At 43.6% G+C, this 20,903-nt stretch overlaps 1 protein-coding gene across 1 annotated transcript in view; it reads left to right on the top strand.

Moving 5' to 3' along the window:
* Window positions 1-14,209: 14,209 nt before the first annotated feature.
* LOC143975614 (uncharacterized) overlaps window positions 14,210-20,903 on the top strand; it is a 96,741-nt gene continuing 90,047 nt past the window's right edge. Inside the window, exon 1 of the mRNA XM_077478092.1 lies at window positions 14,210-14,715. Within this exon, the coding sequence (XP_077334218.1) occupies window positions 14,667-14,715 (49 nt within the window). The 5' untranslated portion in view covers window positions 14,210-14,666. The remainder of the gene's footprint in view (window positions 14,716-20,903) is intronic.

Consider the following 20,903-nt stretch of genomic DNA (forward strand, 5'->3'; position numbering starts at 1 on the left):
CTGCAATGCTCTGCAACACCCTCCAATATCCTGCAATGCTCTGCAACGCAATACACTGCAACGCCATACTCTGAGATACCCAGCCATACTCTGATATACCCAGCCATACCCAGCCATAGTCGGTGATACCCTGCAATACCCAGCCATAGACACCCCCCCCCCTCCCGCCGCCCTCCGGTGCTTCTACCGACTCGCCAATACTATCAAATCCAGAATCTTTTTTTTTTTTTTTTTTTCAGGCTTCCCAGCTTAGAGGTGAGATGCGGGGTCTTATTGACCCCACATCTCACTGTAAAGAGGACCTGTCATGCCATATTCCTATTACAAGGGATGTTTACATTCCTTGTAATAGGAATAAAAGTGATCAAAAAATTTATTTTTGGGGAAAAAAATGTCAAACTAAAATAAATAAAGTAAAATGAACAATACAATTTTTTTATTTTTTTTTTAAAGCGCCCCTGTCCCCATGTGCTCGCATGCAGAAGCGAACGCATACGTAAGTCCCGCCCACATATGAAAACGGTGTTCAAACCACACATGTGAGGTATCGCTGTGTACGTTGGAGCGAGAGCAATAATTCTAGCCCTAGACCTCCTCTGTAACTCAAAACATATAACCAGTAAAAAAAAAATTAAATCGTCGCCTATGGGGATTTTTAAGTAGCGAAGTTTGGCGCCATTCCACGAGCCTGTGCAATTTTGAAGAGTGACATGTTAGGTATCGGTTTACTCGGTGTAACTTCACTTTTACATTATGCAAAAATTGGGCTAACTTTACTGTGTTTTTTTTTTTTTTTAAGCACAAAACAGTTTTTTTTCCAAAAAAAAGCATTCGAAAAATTGCTGCGCAAATACCGTGCGAGATAAAAAGTTGCAACGACCACCATTGTATTCTCCAGGGTGTTTGCTAAAAAAACATATATAATGTTTTGGGATTCGATGTAATTTTCTAGCAAATAAATGATGATTTTTACATGTAGGAGAGAAATGTCAGAATTGTCCTGGGTGCTCCAGAACGCCTGATGGCGCTCCCTGCATGTTGGGCCTCTGTATGTGGCCGCACTGTGTAAAAGTCTCACACATGTGGTATCGCCGTACACGGGAGTAATAGCAGAATGTGTTTTGGGGTGTAATTTGTGGTATGCATATGCTGTGTGAGAAATAAACTGATAATATGACAATTTTGTGAAAAAAAAAAAAGTAAACAAAATCTTGATTTTGCAAAGAATTGTGGGAAAAAATGACAACTTCAAAAAACTCATCATGCCTCTTACTAAATACCTTGGAATGTCTTCTTTCCAAAAAGGGGTCATTTGGGGGGTATTTGTAATTTTCTGGCATGTTAGGGTCTCAAGAATTGAAATAGGCCGTCAGTACTTCAGGTGTGATCAATTTTCAGATATTGGCACCATAGCTTGTGGACTCTATAACTTTCACAAAGACCAAATAATATCCACCAATTTGTACTTATTTTTACCAAAGATATGTAGTGGTATAAATTTTGGCCAAAATTTATGAAGAAAAAATTACTAATCTGCTAAATTTTATAACAGAAATGAAGAAAAATTCATTTTTTTACAGAATTTTCTGTATTTTTTTCTTTTATAGCACAAAAAATAAAAAACCCAGCGGTGATTAAATACCACCAAAAGAAAGCTCCATTTGTGTGAAAAAAAGGACAAAAATTTCATATAGGTCCAGTGTTGCATGACTGAGTAATTGTCATTCAAAATGTGAGAGCACCGAAAGCTGAAAATTGGTCTGGTTATTAAGGGTGTTTAAGTGCCCAGTGGTCAAGTGGTTAAATAAAATAAATGCAATGATTTTTTTTTTCTATTGAGGCTTTGTTTGCTTACCTTTATTATTGCTGGTAGTGTGAAACAGAGGAGCGCCACTAAATGCTGAAGGCAAACTATTGATCTAAAATCACTTTTAGACCTTTTTTTCAAACAAAATGTCTCATCTCTAGCGCATTATTCTAGCCTATGGGGTGTGAACATAGGTGGCACTTTTTGCATGTTTTTTTTTTCTTTTTTTTTGTACCAAAAATAAAAATAAAAAAATACACAGAGACTATTGCTTTATATGATATTGTTTTATTTAACCACCTTGCCTTTCACACCTGTTTATTTCCTATGGACCAGAGCAATTTTTACATTCCTGCTATGGACTTGTTTATTCAAAAATAACTTTGTCATTATTAAAGATAACAAAGTAAATACATAAATTGTTTTTATCAAGATAAAACAAATATTAATCTCTAAGTACAATTTTGCAATTTTGACATGTGTTAGTAAAACCATACATATCATCACAACTATGTTCTGCAGTAGGTGAATTATACCTTGTTTTTTTTTTTTTGTTTGTTTTTTCAGGATGAATTGGGCTTTTTTTTGGTGCTAAATGGTAATGGATATCTCCTGTTTTTTTTAATTATTATCAAAGGAAAACTGGCCAAAAATAGAAAAAAATTATATATTTTTTTAAAAATGTATCTGTATATTTGTTGTTACTACCATAATACACCACCAAAAAACAACCCAAAATAGATCCTGCTCTGGACGATGGCAGCTATACAACATATTTGTATGTTATTTGTTATATGTACCCGCAGTATAGCCCAGAAACCCCATTAAAGTCTATGGCACTCGAACGTTTGAAATCAAAAGTGCTAATGCCCTAATGCCTTATATACTCAGAACAGCAGTATACAGGCTGTGCAAACAAGACAGGGACTGTGTAGGTTTGTTGTGTTAAGTAGAAACTGTTTGTAATTTTCAATTGGTACATATTTAAAGTGTAGCTCCAGTAAAAAAATCTATTTTTAAGCTTTTTGGAAAACATAGAGAAGGGTTATCACTCCTGTATAAGTTTTGGTCGTCCATCTTTTTTCATCTCATTTCCTGTTGCCTCCTTCCATTTGCAAGTAGGAGACTTTTGTAAGTTGGATGTTTGAAAGTAGGGGCCTGCCCTATATGCTCTGCAGAAATTTGGGCCTAAGGTGTTGGTGTTGCCACAACACTGTAGCCCAGGGATATGCAATTAGCGAACCTCCAGCTGTTGCAGAACTACAAGTCCCATGAGGCATAGCAAGACTCTGCCAGCCACAAGCATGACACCCAGAGGCAGAGGCATGATGGGACTTGTAGTTTTGCAACAGCTGGAGGTCCGCTAATTGCATATCCCTGCTGTAAGCCCTCAAACTGACTCTCGGTGGGCGCTGTAACACCCTGCTGTGAACTATGATATCAGGAATTGTAATTACATGACATTGCTGAACAGTGGTAGAAACATTGGGCCTTAGGCACTGGTGCCACAACACTGCAACACCTCACAGAAACTCTAATTGGAGAGCAGGAATGAGCCAAAATTGTAATTACAGGCCCCTGATAAACAGGGGCTGAAAAATTGGGCCTTAGGCACTGGTGCTGGTGCCACAACACTGCAAACTCTCCCAGATACTCTAGTTGGAGTGCAGAAATGAGCCCTGCTGCAAAGCATTGCATCAAAAATTGTAATTACATGCCCCTGTTAAGCAGGGGCTGAAAAATTGTGCCTTAGCCACTGGTGGCAGCATCCAGAAATAAAAATGTTCTTGCAAGCTATCAGCAGGGTCAACATAACAGGAAAGTCACTCAGCATCAACATAGGCAGTCTTGAAGGGATGTGACATTTCAAAAAAAATTATTCGGTTACATCAGCTTCAGGTGCTTGGTAGCTGGTAGTGATCCAAGACTGATTCATCTTTATGAAGGTCAGTCGATAAACCGAGTCGGTGGACAGGCGCACCCTGTGATCAGTTACAAAGCCACCAGCAGCACTGAAGGTGCGTTCCCGAAAGAACTTTGGATGCAGGACAGGCCAGTAGCTCTATTGCATACTGTGCAAGCTCTGGCCAGTGATCCATCCTCAAGACCCAGTAAGCCAGAAGATTTTTGGTGGGAAAGGTGTCCAAGTCTGACCTTGCCCCTAGGTATTCCTGCACCATGTAAATCAGACGCTGGCTATTGTTGCTGGAACCAATCATACCTTGGGGCTGCGGACTAAAAAATTGTCTGAACGCATCACCTTCTCCACCGCTCCTTCTGTGACCGACCGAAGTCTCAGCAACACGTTGTCCAGGACCAGCAGTTTGTAACCTCCCAGTCCGCTGCTGATGATGCTGAGTGCCAGGCTCCACCTCCATGCTGACACAAACCTCCTCCTCCTCCTCCTCCTCATGCTCTTCCTGTGTGATGGGTGGGACAGCAGGAACACTGTCTGAATAAAGGGGGCCTTGAGAGGCAAGGAAGTCCTCTCCTTCTTACCTCTGTTCTGCCTCAAGTGCCTTGTCCATTATTCCACGCAGCGTATGCTCCAACAGGTGGACAAGAGGTACAGTGTCACTGATGCATGCACTGTCATTGCTCACCATCCTCGTGGCCTCCTGAAATGGTGACAGGAAAGTGCATGCATCTCTGATCATGCCCCACTGGCATGGTGAAAAAAACCGAGCTCCCCTGACCCTGTCCTGGTGCCGTAGTTGCACAAGTACTCATTGATGGCCCTCTGCTACATGTGCAGCCGCTGCAGCATGGCCAACGTTGAGTTCCACCTGGTTGGGCATGTCACATATAAGGCGGTTCTTGGGCAGGTTCAACTACTTTTGGAGCTCAGCCAGCCGAGCACTGGCATTATGTGATCGGCAGAAATGCACACAGACTTTCCTGGCCTGCCTTAGGACATCCTGTAAGCCCGGGTACCTGCCCAAGAACTGCTGCACCACCAGGTTAAGGACGTGAGCCACACAGGGCACATGGGTAAGTTGTCCCTGTCGGAGGGCGGAGAAGAGGTTGATGGTATTGTCGCAAACCACCATTCCTGGCTTAAGCTGGCATGTCATCAACCGTCTCTCAGCCTGCCCCTGCATAGCTGACAAAATATCTTGCCCAGTGTGGCTCCTGTCCCCCAAACACACCAGCTCAAGCACGGAATGGCATCTTTTTTTTACCTGCATACTTGCGTAGCCCCTATAAACGCCTACAGAGCACCGCTGGTTCCGAGGAAAAAGCACAGAAAGAGGCCATGGAAGAAGAAGAAGAGGAGGGGGTGGAAGAGAGAGATGTGTCACAACCAGTAGTAGCATTTTGGAGGCGTGGTGGTGGAACAACCTCCAACACTACTGCACCTTGTCCTGCAGCCTTCCCAGCTGCCAGAAGAGTGACCCAATGAGCCGTGAACGATAGGTAACGTCCCTGTCCATGCCTGCTGGATCATGAGTCAATGGTAATATGAACTAGACATGTGCATTCGTTTTCGTCCGAATGCATTTTCGTCCGAATTTCAGCTATTTTCGTTTTCGTTTTGACAAACGATAACGAAAGCACAAAATCCGAAAAACGAAAGATCCGACATAAATAAATGCTTTATTTTTGTTTTCATTGTTACAACAGTTCGATATAGAATAGGAGATTCGACATGACTCTGACAACAATCTGTGTCTATAGAACCTGTGGTCGAATGAGCCTAACCTTACCTCTATTAGTCCAAGATTATATAGAGAAAATATTCGACAGAGAAAAAAGATTTGACAGAGAGAAAAGATTCTGCAAGTTACTGTCCTAAAAAGTGTTTGGGGACCCGGGTCCTGCCCCAGGGGACATGTATCAATGCAAAAAAAAGTTTTAAAAACAAACACACTTTTGAAAAATTCCTTTATTAAAAATAAAAAAATAAAAAAAAGATTCCAGCGGCGGTAATCCACTCTTGCTATCCAGCGACGGACGGTCATCTCTCCAGCGATGTCTCATGTCATCCAGCGCAGCGAATCCTCCGTCCTTCTTCTGTCTCCGTGGAGGAGACACTACAGACATTCCGGCGGCTTGACGTTTCTTATATACGGTGGGCGGGGCCACCCGTCACCTGACCCCGCCCCCCTCTGACGCAAGGGGAAACCCGGGGTTCCCTGTGACGTATGGGTGACCCCGCCCCCCTCTGATGTAACGGAAACCTGCCTGTGTTACATCAGAGGGGGGCGGGGTCACCCATACGTCACGGGGAACCCCGGCTTTCCCCTTGCGTCAGAGGGGGGCGGGGTCAGGTGACGGGTGGCCCCGCCCACCGTATATAAGAAACGTCAAGCCGCCGGAATGTCTGTAGTGTCTCCTCCACGGAGACAGAAGAAGGACGGAGGATTCGCTGCGCTGGATGACATGAGACATCGCTGGAGAGATGACCGTCCGTCGCTGGATAGCAAGAGTGGATTACCGCCGCTGGAATCTTTTTTTTATTTTTTTATTTTTAATAAAGGAATTTTTCAAAAGTGTGTTTGTTTTATTTAACCATTTTTTACACTTTCTTTGTGAAATGGTAGGGGTACTTTTGTACCCCCTTACCATTTCAAACAGGGGGGGGGCCGGGATCTGGGGGTCCCCTTGTTAAAGGGGGCTTCCAGATTCTGATAAGCCCCCCGCCCGCAGACCTCCACAACCACCGGCCAGGGTTGTGGAGATGAGGCCCTTGTCCTCATCAACATGGGGACAAGGTGCTTTGAGGGGTCACAGACCCCCAAAGCATCCTCCCAATGTTGAGGGCATGTGGCCTGGTACGGTTCAGGAGGGAGGGGGGGGCGCTCTCTCGTCCCCCCCTCTTTTCCTGCGGCCTGCCAGGTTGCGTGCTCGGATAAAGGGTCTGGTATGGATTTTTAGGGGGAACCCCACGTCAATTTTTTTTTAAATTTGACGCGGGGTTCCCCTTAATATCCATACCAGACCTGAAGGGTCTGGTTATGGATATTTAGGGGGAACCCCACGTCAAATTTTTTCTTAAATTTGAGGCAGGGTTCCCCTTAATATCCATACCAGACCTGAAGGGCCTGGTAATTGAATTTGGGGGACCCCCACGCTTTTTTTTTTTATTTATTTATTTATTTTTTTATCAATGACTTTCAATGAGTGTTCTCTGTATTACGGGAGCCGACAATTCATAATAGCTGCGAGTGATTTTAAAGGACTTTTTTTCCTGCATAAATGACACTTTGTGCAGGGACTGTTCTAAGCACGGGAAACATGCGCCCCTTCACAGGCATACTATAGACAACCCCCCCCCCCTACGAAATTTAAAGGAATATTACACTTTTATTGTTTCACTTTAATCATTATTAAAATCACTGCTCCCGAAAAAACGGCCGTTTTTAAAACTTTTTTTTGCATTGATACATGTCCCCTGGGGCAGGACCCGGGTCCCCAAACACTTTTTAGGACAGTAACTTGCATATTAGCCTTTAAAATTAGCACTTTAGATTTTGAACGTTGGAGTCCCATAGACTTTAATAGGGTTCTAAAGTATGCTATATATACTAGCTCCGTCGAATCTTCTTTATACATTCGACAGACACTATAAACCTTCAAAGACAGATTCGACCGTAATTCATGTGGATTTTCGGACGAATGCAATTTTTGAACGAAAAACGAAATAAATAAAAAATGAATTTCGGGAGTAACTAAATAAATTAAGTTTTCGGACGGAAACGAAATTCCGAAACGAAATATTTTACTCTGCACATGTCTAATATGAACCTTACCGCTGACCGCCCTGTCCAGAGAGGCCAAGACATTGCCTTCCACATGCTGGTAGAGAGCCCGTATCACCTTCCATGAGAAAAAGTGGCATTTGGGAACCTGCCACTGAGGAACCGCACATTGCACAAACTCATGAAAGGGGTCCGAGTCTACCAACTGAAAAAGCAGCAGTTGAAGTTCTAACAATTGAGCCAAGCTAGCATTCAACCGCTGGGCATGTGGATGGCTGGGAGTGAACTTCTTTTGACGGTCCAGCAGCTGGGGCAGGGAAATTTGCCTGATAAAATCGGACGTTGGTGTACTGCTAGCAGAGTTCCCGCAAGTACTTGGCTGTGACACAACTAATTCTACACCTTCATTCCTCTCAGTACAGGTTTCAGTGAGGACTGAAGGTATAGTGGGGTTGGAGATCCCAGCTGATGAGGAGCAAGGATAGGTCTGCTTTGTTCTTTGGTGTGGGTCTTTAAGGTACGCTTGCCAATGAGCTGCATGGCAGGTCAACATATGTCCGGTCAAGCATGTGGTGCCCAAGCTGCTGATATTTTGGCCACGCGAGATGCTTGAGACATATGTTGCAAATAGCAGCGGTGTGATCTGATGCACTCAAAAAAGGCCCACACCAAAGAACTTTTGGAATAACGCGCAGAGGCAGCGCCCTGCACAGGCGGAGCTCTGCGGTGTGATCTAGTCGGTGTGCTGCCCTTAAGCTGGCCCCTGGATGGCATCCTGCCTCATTGGAGATATGCATCCTCCTCCTCCTGTTTCCTATCAGGCACCCACGTGGAGTCAGTGACCTCATCATCCCCTCCCTCCTCATCACTGGAGCAAACCTGGCAGTATGCTGCAGCTGGTGGAACATGATGGCCAGATTGCTGTCCTTCTTGGGCATCCACTCTCTCTGGGGTCCCGCTACTGCCTTCCTCTAGCTGGGTATCACCATCAGAACCTTCAAAACACTGGGCATCCTCCTGGAGCATGTACCCAACACTGTGCTCAAACAGTTCGGGGGACTCCTCAGGAGGACACGGTGGGTCTAGGGAAGGAGTAACTGATGCCATTGAGACGAGGGAAGAGGCCGTGTTGGCACCTACTTTGCCAGTACCCTGAGCCTGGGTGAGAGAGGATGAGGAGGATGAGGAGGGCTTGGTCATCCACTCTACCAAGTCTTCGGCATGTTGCGGCTCAACATGTCCAGCTGCCGAAAATAAGGACAAGCATGTCCCATGGCCATGTGCTGATGAGGATGGTCCACGACCAGAACTGTTGTCTCTAGACACGGAGCCCTCTTTTTTTGGCTCATGATTGTCTGCCTCTCCTTGTTAGCCTTCCAGACATACTAATGGCATGCAGGGAGATGAGAACACCAGCAATTGGGGTAGCTTTAGGTGCACACTGAGCAGATGACATAGTATGGCGACTGTAATCACTGCAGCTGCCTGTGGTATAGGATCATCAGGACACGAGCAATTGGAGTAGTTTCAGGTGTACACTGTGCAGGGGGCACAATACACTGACTGTAACTGCTACAGCTGCCTGTGGTATAGGACTAGAACAACACCATCAATTGGGGTAGCTTCAGGTGTACACTGTGCAGGGAGCACAATACACCAACTGTAATTGCACTAGGTTCAAAATAAATGAAGACATGGTCTCTGCCTATCTGTCTCTCTATGAGCCGCCACAACACACTACGTACCTACGCCACAAAGTATCCCACTTACAATACACCAAACAGCACAGAGAAAAACTTCAAACCTTCTGGCACAAAGTCATTTGAAGTGATAAGACCAAAATTTAGCATTTTGGCCACCACCATAAACACTACATTGGGAGAGGCGTCAACAAGGCCTATGATGAAAGGTTCACCATTCCTACTGTGAAACACGGAGGTAGATTGCTGATGTTTTGGGGATGCGTGAGCTACAAAGGCACAGGAAATTTGGTCAAAATTGATGGCAAGACATCTCAGTCTCCTGACCTCAATACTATTGAGCCACTCTGGGGAGATCTCAAATGTGCAGTTCATGCAAGACAGCCCAAGAATTTACAGGAACTGGAGGCTTTTTGCCAAGAAGAATGGGCAGCTTTACCATCTGAGAACATAAAGAGCCTCGTCTACAAATACCACAAAAGCTGTTATTGATGTTAAAGGGGGCAATACATGGTATGAAGAACTTGGGTATGTAAACTTTTGATCAAGCTAATTTGGGTAGTTTCTGTTATCATTATGATTTAAAAAGAGTAAACACAGTTGATTGATAATAATTTGCTTCAGCCAAACACTAACCATTAGTTATCATTCATATTCTCTGAAAAATCGCCAAGAAATCAGAAATTCTACCAGGGTATGTAAACTTATGAGCACAACTGTATGTATAAATTAATAACCACACAGTGTATAATCTATAAAAATAAAAATAAAATGTAATCAATATTTGGTGTGTCCAATCTTTAACTTTAACCACTTCCGGGGGGTACATGTGCGGCTCGATGAGAGAAGGACGCAGCTAGAAGGAGCTCTGGTGGACACGGTGATTAAACATCCTCCCGCAGAGCTATTCAGCATGGTTTTCGGCCACACATAGCCCCACACCCCTGTGGGACCAATGGGTACATACTGTGCTGCAAAAAAACAAAGAACCACCAGCTGCAAAGGTCCCTTACCACTTACCTCCTGCGCGCCACAGAATGGATAGGCATGGCTAAAGATGGCGCCCAGGGCCCAGGCCCGGCAAGGCCCTCTATCTCCAGTAGCATCTCCTGTGACTTCCGCCCAGCTACAAGAAGACAGTGAGTGCTCCACTCAGCTTATGAAAGCTGACCTAGAAGATAGACTTTCCTCCATGTATGAAAAACTTGCAGAGAAATTCCAGTCAGAACCGCACAAAACCTCCAGCACGCTGTAATTGGAAATAGCTGCATTAGGCAGCCGTACGGATCTCCTATAGACTAAATGGAGTGAACTGGCATGAGCTCATGCTGATCTTCATAAGGGCTACGTGTCTTTGTCAGAAAACTTCCAGTTTGTACAGTCCCCGTTCAAAGACCTTTACAACCGTAACTGCAGGAACAATCTGAGGCTGCGAGGCATTACCAGAGGCTGTCACAGACCTCATGGCAGCAGCCAAAAAGCTATTCCACACACTCCTTCCTTCTGCACCCTCCATGGATTTGTGTGTGACCAGATTCATAGAGCCTTCCCCCTAAGCCACCTGCTGACAAGCCCCCATGGGATGTTATAATCTGCCTAAAAGATTACCTGGTCAAGGAAGTTATTCTACGCGCTGCCAGGAACGATGCTGCCATTGAATTCGATGGAGTGAAAATTCAAATCTTCCCAGATATTTCACAGGCAACGTTGGACCGTAGATGCAAGATGAAGGAGGTCATGTCAGTGCTCCAATCAGCTCACATCCGATACCGATGGGGCTTCCCATTTCAACCCCTGGTTCCTCACAATGGCACAATGTACATGGCCTATAATGTCCCCAAAGGGGAAGGAGCTTCTGATGAAACTAGGCCTCCTGGAGTCTGATGCCCCCTCGCTGCCTCTCTACACCGGGACCTAGTCATCTGTGGGCTACACCCTCCTCCTGCAGAAACCAATGTAGATGGCGCCAACCATTTCGTGACTAGCCTGCCTAACCTACACTAACCATTGGTTCTTTGGATGACTAACTCACAACTGATTTACACCAGGTCTTGACTGGCTTTTAAAGCAGGAAACATTCAAACAGTTGACTACCTACATACTCCTTTGCAGGACTGAGCCTCACCAAGGGAATTACTTCTCCATACATTTTAACAGATGAGTTTGATGTCTGCATGGAACCCCCCTTAGATGAGAGCCTCTGATGGGTCCTTTGCTTCCCCCTGCAATCATTTACACCTGGCAGGACTGCCCATTCAATGGCACTGTGGCACCGAAGTACTCTTTATGATATCCCTTTGCCTTCAGGCAGTGAGTCTCCCCACATCCACAGTAAACAGTTTGCTGAAGACAAGCAGACTAAGGACAAGGAATACTGGAGCCATGTCCTGTGGTCTGATGAGACCAAGATAAACTTATTTGGTTCAGATAGTGTCAAGAGTGTGTGGCGGCAACCAGCTGAGGAGTACAAAGACAAGTATGTTTTGCCTACAGTCAAGCATGGTGGTGGAAGTGTCATAGTCTGGGGCTGCATAAGTGCTGCCGCCACTGGGGAGCTACAGTTCATTGAGAGAACCATGAATGACAACATGTACTGTGACATACTGAAACAGAGCATTATCCTCTCCCTTTGGAGACTGGGCCACAGGGCAGTATTCCAACATGACCCCAAACACACCTTCAATATGACCACTGCCTTGCTAAAGAAACTGAGGTTAAAGGTGATGGACTGGCCAAGCATGTCTCCAGATCTAAACCCTATTGAGCATCTGTGAGGCAACCTCAAATGGAAGGTGGAGGCACACAAGGTCTCCAACATCCACCAGCTCTGTGATGTCATCATGGAGGAGGGGAAGAGGACTCCAGTGACAACCTGTGAAGCTCTGGTGAACTACATGCCCGAGAGGGTTAATGCAGTGCTGGAAAATAATGGTGGCCACACAAAATATTGACACTTTGGGCCCAATTTGGACATTTTCACTTAGGGGTGTACTCACTTGTGTTGCCAGCGGTTTAAACATTAATGTCTGTGTTTAGTTATTTTGAGGGGACAGCAAATTTACACTGTTATACAAGCTGTACACTCACTACTTTACATTGTAACAAAGTTTAATTTCTTCAGTGTTGTCAAATGAAAAGATATAATAAAATATTTACAAAAATGTGAGGGTGTACTCACACTGAGTGTGTGTGTGTGTGTATATTTGTAATCGGAGTCTTCAAGTGGCAAATGCGATATTACTTAAGAAACAAGGCCTGAGGTGTGCCATGGCCTGGCTGGTCAGTATGCCTGAAAAGAGGGCATACCCTGAATGTAAGAACAAGAAAAAATACTATGAGTATGAGTGACAAAGCTGGGGGAAACGGGTGGGTGGGCACCTAGAAATCCCCAACCCAGGCCCTGACAGAGGAGGAGGGTTAAATAGTCCCTCAGACTCCTTCCACAAATACAGGCTGGCCTGCGGCCAGCCTTCCCACATATTTATTTATTTTTTGTTGTTTTTTTGTTTTTTTTATAATGTCTCATATACTCTACTGATGAGAAGTTTGAATACACCTGTGTCATGCTATTGGTGTAGGTAAAGTCTACCCTGCCCTGTTTCATTATGCAAAGAAGGGGGGATTGTCCCCTGAGTGTATATCTCTGTGTACCTTTGTTCAAATAAACAGTTCATGTTCCAGCTTTGCAGCCAAATGAGTCCTGCCTAGTTCTTGGTTGTAATATGCAACAATAATATTGAATATCTATATTCAGACTGAAGGAAGCGTTACATGACAGAAGCACTCAAGCGGAGTGTGGGAAGCGATTCTGTGATATTGGTGGCAAGCAGTCCAAAGTCTAAATAGAAGGAGAGGAGAGGTACAGATACCATCCACCATGGAAAAGAAATTGAGAAGGAGGTTGCGAGAGATGCGGATACAGCACAAGGGACCAGTGTCAGAGCAGGTCCTGCTGGAATGGTATGATTCTGTCCGCTGGGAACTCATTTCATTGGCACAGGTCAGGCTGCATTTATCGGGACTGGTAAGACTGCATTTCATGAGCACTGGTCAGGCTGCATTTAATTGGCACTGGTCAGGCCAAATTTCATGGGCACTGGTAAGGCTGCATTTAATTGGCACTGGTACGGCTGCGTTTCATGGGCACTGGTAAGGCTGCATTTACCCTCCCTGGTGGTATGATTATGTCAGATTTTTGAATGTCAAAGCAGTACATTGTTTTGCATAGAAATTTGGCGTTTTATATTGTAGGCCTGTAATTCTTAGGAAAAACTCACTTAAATCTGTCTAAACAAGAGTCTAGTAGACATTCCGAGGAGGATAAAGATTGAAACACCAAATCATAAATTCTAATATAATAAATAACTATAAATAATTATAAAAAATAATAATATAATAATAATACATTTTATTCAATAATGTAATCAAATCAAAAACACTCAAATTTGCTCAGTCGCAGAATTGTCGCTGTCGCTACTTTCGATGTCTGATGAAGTATTTCCCCGCGAATCACTATCGCTCAATTCTGCAAGTGTTTCTAATTTATTATCACTGTTTTCTAGTTGGTTTAAAACCACTTTTGACGTAAAAGGGACACTTTTTAGTTTCTATGGACATGAAGTTTCCAGGCAGAAAGAATAGTATATAATATAATATAATAAATATAATATAATATTATAATAGTATATAATATAAAAGTGCTTGCAGGGCACTGGACAAAGCACTAGGGACAGAAGGGAGGTGAAATAATTTGATACTGTAATCTAATTTTACAGATTACGATGTATTATGTGTGTTATGTATTGTGTACATTTATGATTTTGATACCGGGCTCCGCCACCATGCTTTCCGACGCTCGCAGGGAACGGAGCCCGGTAACGGTAATACATCGGGCGGGGAATCTGGCAGAGGACACATCGGGGGGGAGGGAGGACATCATAGGATCCTGGGGACAAGGTAAGTAAGCTGTACCAGGATACTGTGATGTAATCCCGAGTGTGACTTGGGGTTATTGCTTTTGCTACTGAAAATTACTCCGAGCCACACTAGGAATTACCACTAGGGAGGTTAATTGGCACTGGTCAGGCTGAATTTCATGGGCACTGGTAAATATTTAAGTACACCATTTGGTTCAGAACATTTTTTACCTTGTTTTTCTCCTCTAAAACCAAGGTGCGTCTTATGGAGGGAAAAATACGGTAATTGCAAACCTACAGCCAACGATAGACAATACAACGACTTTCTTTGCCCACAAGAGGGAGCTTTAGTACTTCAGAAGTTTTTTGTTCTCAGAAACTTCTAGAACGGGTGGGGGATTTCCAAGCACCTCATTTCCTGCCCACACATGATGTATAAAGGTGCTCCTTTCCAGTTTCAGCCATTTTGCAGTTGGAACTCAGAACTATCAGGAGGCAAATCAACTTTGTTCTCGAAGCAAGCATTAAAGTAAATTGTATCATGCATTGGATCGCCACGTTAGTCACGCTGATGTCCTTGACAGCTTTAGGTAAGGATTTCATTTTATTAAAAATAATAATAATAAATAAAATAAATGTGCCCAAACCTATGGGTCTTCTGTTGCTGAGAATCACAATTTCCCGACATCTTGCTAAATATGTTTCTTTTTCTTGATGTGATTGTATTAGTGAAATTGTGACAGAGAAAATTAAGTATTGTCCATGATACTTTTTTTTTTTAATTTGCACTAACATACAATTTTTCAGGACAAGCTTTCGGGGGACGTCAACTTCTTCAATGTCCAAGCAGTATAAAACTGCTACTGCTTGGACCTTGAAGAAGGGGACATACCCCGAAAGCTTGTCCTGAAAAATCGTATGTTCATGCAGAAAAAAAAATATCACGGACAGTACTCAATTTTCTCTTTTTTTTTTTCTTGTATGTACTAACTAAATAACTATCTACTGTTGTCTCGGTAACTGTTTGACAAGACCAACAGGTTTCCCCTGCAGCTATTCAAGGAAAGGGAGTATTTCTATTCTACGGAGGAAGTTATATTCTAACTAAGACAAAAGACGATATCGCCAGAAATAAAGAGGACTTTGGCATGTTGGATCTGTTTTTTTTTTTCTGTTTGCATGGGACTTAAATTAATTTTATCAGCAAATGCTGGTATTTGAAGAGTGTTGTGGCAGATTCTTAGAAAATGAATCGTCGGATTGGTAGAGATAAACTCCCCCAAATGCTGCCAGTGATTCTTCACATCGGTGGTTCCAAGATAAGTGGTCATGAGTTTGGGATCAATGGAGCACAAATAAAATGGGCGGTGGAACACATGGGACGTTCAGAAGGCCGATCTCTAAATCTCTATCTCTGTAAGGAAAACAATCTTCCAATTCCAAAATGTGCCTCATATTGTTTTCTGGCTCCTTTCTCATACAGTACGTACCATATATCTTATATTGACAATCCTTTTAAGCTTATTACAATGAATTAACCCCATTTATAAATTGTTGGATTTTTTTTTACAGTGTTTTTTTTTTCCATTATTATTTATGTTTAATCTAATCCAGGTTTGTCTATAAGCAGTCATTTATTTCTAAAACTCTGTAACACACCTTCCTACTGATCTTGTATGTGGTAGCACAGAGGGGGGTCCTATTCCAGGCTGCCACGCATATGTGACCTATTCTCGATCAAGTGATCACTAGCCAGTTTGTAGTGATGACATTTTACAGTAAAAATCCCTGAACACGTCTCAAGTTACAACAATTTATTAATCTTCTGGCAATTAGCTAAAATGTATAGCTAACTCTAACATTCAATTAACATGTAAAAAAAATAATTTCCTGCTACAGAGGAGAGGGGTGTCAAATAAGCAGCACCTACAGTCATGGTCAAAAATCTTGGGACCCCTTCATTTCAGATAATGCACCACTTCACCCAGAAAATTGTTGCAATTACAAATGTTTAGGCTTTCTCATGTTTATTTCTCTTGTTTGCATTGGTATGACACCAAAAAAGTGGAGAAACAAAAAGCCAAATCTGACAAACTCCACGGCAAAAAAAAAAGAATACAGCCCCTACAGTCCAATATGATGGAGGTTCACAAATGTTTTGGGGTTGCTTTTCTGCTTCAGGCATTGGATGTCTTGACCGTGTGCATGGTATGATGAAATCTGAAGACTACCAAAGAATTCTGGGGTGCAATGTAGGACCCATTGTCAAAAAGTTGGGTCTCCGCCAGAGGTCAAGGGTCTTACACAGTGGCAGCTGTTGGTATATATGTCTTGACCGTCTTTTTGGGGGGGTGTCTGTGGGTGCATTGTTTGCCGCCCCTCCCAAAAAAAATATACCACCAGCCGCCATTGGGGTGCAATGTAGGGCCCAGTGTCAAAAAGTTTGGTCTCCACCAGAGGTCATGGGTCTTACACAGTGGCGGCTGGTGGTATATTTTTTGAGGGGCAGCAAACAATGCACCCACAGACACCCCCCGCCCCAGGCAGTCAGTTTCTCAGTCACCAGCCCCACACTTACCCCATCTAGGTCCAGGCAGTAGGCGGCCCTTCCCATGTGTCTCCTCCTCCCCGGCATCACTGGTGGCTTCAGCCATGCGTCTCCTCCCTCCTCCTCCTAGGCGGCCAATAGAATCGCTTCTGCTCTTGGCCAATCAGGTCACGGGTCTCAGGACCCACTTCTTAAATGGCTGGTAGGAGAATCAAGAAGACAATGAATATTAATTCGCTATGATCACAACTGGGTGGGCTCAGGGTGCAGTGCTCTGTTCCCCTGACCCCACCCTTTTTTTAAGAAACAGTTAGAGCCTCGGGCTCTGATTACGTGATTCTAAAAAGAAAAAAAAATTGTAATCAATGCGTCCGGCGCATGCATGTAGATTAGGGGCCAGGCGCATGGATTAGGGGGCCCGTGTGGCCGCCACTGGTCTTACAGCAGGACAGTGATCCAAAAAACACATCAAAAAGCATCCAAAAATGTTTTAAGACAATGCACTGGAGAGTACTGACCTGGCCAGCAACGAGTCCAGATCCAAATCCCATAGAGCACCTGTGGAGAGATCTCAAAACAACCATTTGGAAAAGGAACTCTTCCAATCTGAGAGACCTGGATTGGTTGACAACAGAAGAGTGGTCCGATTTTCCAGTAGAGAGGTGTAAGAAACTCATTGATGGTTACAGGAAGCAATTTCAGTTATTTTTTCCAAGGGGTGTGCTACCAAATATTAAATTGGTGGTACCAACAATTTTGACCAGTCCATTTTTGGAGTTTTGCGTGGAACATGTCAGATTTCACTTTTTGTTTCTTCATGTTTTTGTGTCATACCAATGCAAACAAAAGAAATAAACATGAGAATGCCTAAACATTTGTAATTGTAACAATTTTTTGAGCGAAGTGGTGCATTAACCGACAGAAATGCAGGGGAACCAATATTTTTGGCCATGTATGTACATTAAGGATACGTTTGTGGTAGGTAAAAAAAGGAAACATACATACTCACCTCCAGTGGTGGCTGGTGTTTTTTTTTGGGGGGGGAGGGTGGTAAACAACCACTGGCTCTAATCGGTGCTTCAAAAAAGCAGCCCCTCCGCATTGGAATCAATGCGCTGGTGTCCTGAAAATGGCCAGATGCATGGATAGGGGAGGCTGTGATGGATGGGGGGGCCTGTGCGCCTTTAAAGGGGTTGTAAAGCTTTGTGTTTTTTCACCTTAATGCATAGGATGCAAAAGGTGAAAAAACAACTTGCACTCTCCAGACCCCCCCCCAGCCCCTGTTTTACTTACCTGAGCCCCAAATCTCCATGGGCGTGATCCCACGTTGCTTTCCCCCATCTCCTGTGGGTTCTTCATTGAATGATTGATAGCAGTGCAGCCATCGGCTCCAGCTACTGTCAAATCAATGACGAGGCACGCCAGGGGGTAGGGCCGAGTGATACACTTGGCTGCTATGGCTGCCGAGAGTATCACACGGGAGCACGCCTGCAAGCTAACCCCCTTGAGAGAGCACTTCCCAGAGGGGGGTTAGCTCTTGCGGGGAGGAGCTGGAACAGCCACCGAGGGACCCCAGAAGACGAGGATCGGGGCCACTCTGTACAAAACGAACTGCATAGTGAAGATAAGTATGATTTTGTTATTTAAAAAAAAAAAAACATACAACCCCTTTAATGGATTGTCTGCCCCTGCTCACCTCGATGCTGCATTTATAAGACTGAGAACTGAGCAATCACATGACCACAGATCACTCAGTTCTCAGCCTTCTTGGAGCAGAAAGCATTGATTGTCAGTCACCACTTTCTTACCTGCCCTTCCAATGTTCACTAGAGCCCTAGGCTGGAGAGGAGATGGATGCAGCAGGCTTTGACTCTCAAATGCTTGCTTAGAGGTGGAGCCAGATGTCAATCAAGCAACTGGGTGGATTCCAACAATATTGTTTTGATTCTTCCAGAGCTTGGTGAGACTGTAACGTCAACCCACTTTGGTTGATTATGGGTCATCGGAGTGCAAAGGTAAGTGCACTCCTGTGATACAATGAAGAAGTATGGTCAGAAAAGCTTTGGCCATACTTCTATTTTAAAAGTTAATTTCAAATTCATTAATAGAAAAATACAAAAGTGCACTAGAAACCTATATTACTGCAAAATTCATCAATGTCAAGAAACTAGAAGGAATAGATCTAAAGGTAGAGACAAGGGTAGATTTACTAAAACTGGAGCACTCAGAATCTGGTGGAGCTCTGCATGGTAGCCAATGAGCTTCCAACTTCAGCTTGTTAAAATTAATCTTTAACAATAAAACCTGGAAGCTGATTGGCTAAAATGCACAGCTCCACCAGATTTTGCACTTTCTAGTTTTAGTAAACCCCCCCCCCCCCCTATAGAATGTATAAAATACTGCTTGCTATAAACAAATGCTTCAGTTATCAGTATCAATATAACTTAAAGGAGAAGTACAGTTAAAACTCATCTGGTTGTACTTCTCCTGTGGATCACAGGGGTGCAATGCATTCTGCACTCCTGTGACCCGTTTTCAGCAGACAACTGGATGAAGTCCACTGTTGGCTGACGTCATAATGCCACTCTAGCCTGGGGAAAGATTGCTACCTTATTGTCAGGATCCACCCAGGAGCTTGGACCGTCACCTGGCTCAGCCTCGCAGAGAGCCACTGGGAGATTGGGCCAGCCATTCCTGTCTCCTCCACCACCCAGCGCTCCAGTTAGTGGAGGGGGGGGGGGGGCAGAGCAGACAGCGATGACTGACAGACACCAGTTCTCTGCTCAGGGAACTCTGAGAACTGATCCATCAGTGGTCTTTGATCACTCAGGTCTCAGTCTTAGAGCCAGCTGGGGTCAGATGCAGCATCGGACCGATGATGCATCCATCTAGGCAAGTTTGATTTATAAAAAATACATACTTCTCCTTTAACCACTTCTGGACCACCCGCCGTCTTTATACATCAGTACTTTGATGTTGAATACTGTTGTTGTGGTAGCAGATAGCTGTCATAACCCCGGTATTTTCTGAAATGATGGGTGGTCCTCTTTAGGATAAAAGTGGTCTCCGCGGCGGATTCGCCGAAAGATCACTTTTATTGGAGGTGGGAGAGATGCCCACCCCTCCTCCCGCTGTGTCTTGTTCCTCTCTGCCGCTTACCGGAGCCATCGGTAGCAGTAGAGATGATCCAATTCTTTCCTCTCAGAGGCACTAAGTCGAGTGAGGGAATGATGGCCCCCCCACTCGACTTAATGATGTCGGATGACGGAAGCAACGTCAAACGTTACATCTGCCCTGTGGCCTTAAAAGGAATTTTTTTTTTGTATTGCATTTAAGTCTAAATGTGAGATGTGAGGCCTTTTTAACCCCATATCTCACATTAAAGAGGACCTGTCATGCTTCTTTTCTATTACAAGAGATGTTTACATTCCTTGTAATAGGAATAAAAGTGATCCAATTTTTTTTTTAAAGGGACAGTGTAAAAATAAAAAGTAAAATAAATAATACCAAAAAAAGTCTTTGTGCATGCGCGCAGAAGCGAACGCATGCGTAAATCGGGCCTGCATATGCAACCGGTGTTGTGAGTTATCCCCATGATCATTAAAATGAAAGCAATAATTCTAGTTAAAGAGCTCCTCTGTAACTCAAAATTGGTGACTGTAGAAATGTTATACTTTGCTTATGGAGGTTTTTAAGGGTCAAAACTTGTCACCATTCCCACAAGCGGGCGTAACTTTAAATAATGACATGTTGAGTATAAATTTACTCAGCATAACATTATCTTTTACAATATAAAAACATCGTTCTAACTTTACTGTTTTCTTATTTTTTTTTATTTTAAAAAGATGTTTTTTATTCCAAAAAAAATTGCGTTTTGTAAGACCGCTGGGCAAATACGGTGTGACATAAAGTATTGCAATGACTGCCATTTTATTCTCTAGGGTGTCTGAAAAAATATATAATGGTTTTGGGTTCTAAGTAATTTTCTAGGAAAAAAAATTTCTTTTAACTTGTAAACAAAAGGTTTGAAAACTAGGCCTGGTCCTTAAGTGGTTAATAGTAAATTAATTTAAGAAACAAATCTAGATCCTAGCAGTTGTTAAGACCAGAAGGGGTTTGTGTACCCAATCTGTGTATCCAAAAGAATTCCATTTTAAAAAGTTTCCTGTGTAAATCACCACCTTTCTCAGGATGAGCTTCAATTTGCATATAATGTCAATTAAAGCAACC

Source organism: Lithobates pipiens, unplaced genomic scaffold, assembly GCF_037356315.1.
Source record: "Lithobates pipiens isolate NorthernLeopardFrog02 unplaced genomic scaffold, aLitPip1_a1.2 Scaffold_13, whole genome shotgun sequence".
In the NCBI taxonomy this organism is placed as follows: domain Eukaryota; kingdom Metazoa; phylum Chordata; class Amphibia; order Anura; family Ranidae; genus Lithobates; species Lithobates pipiens.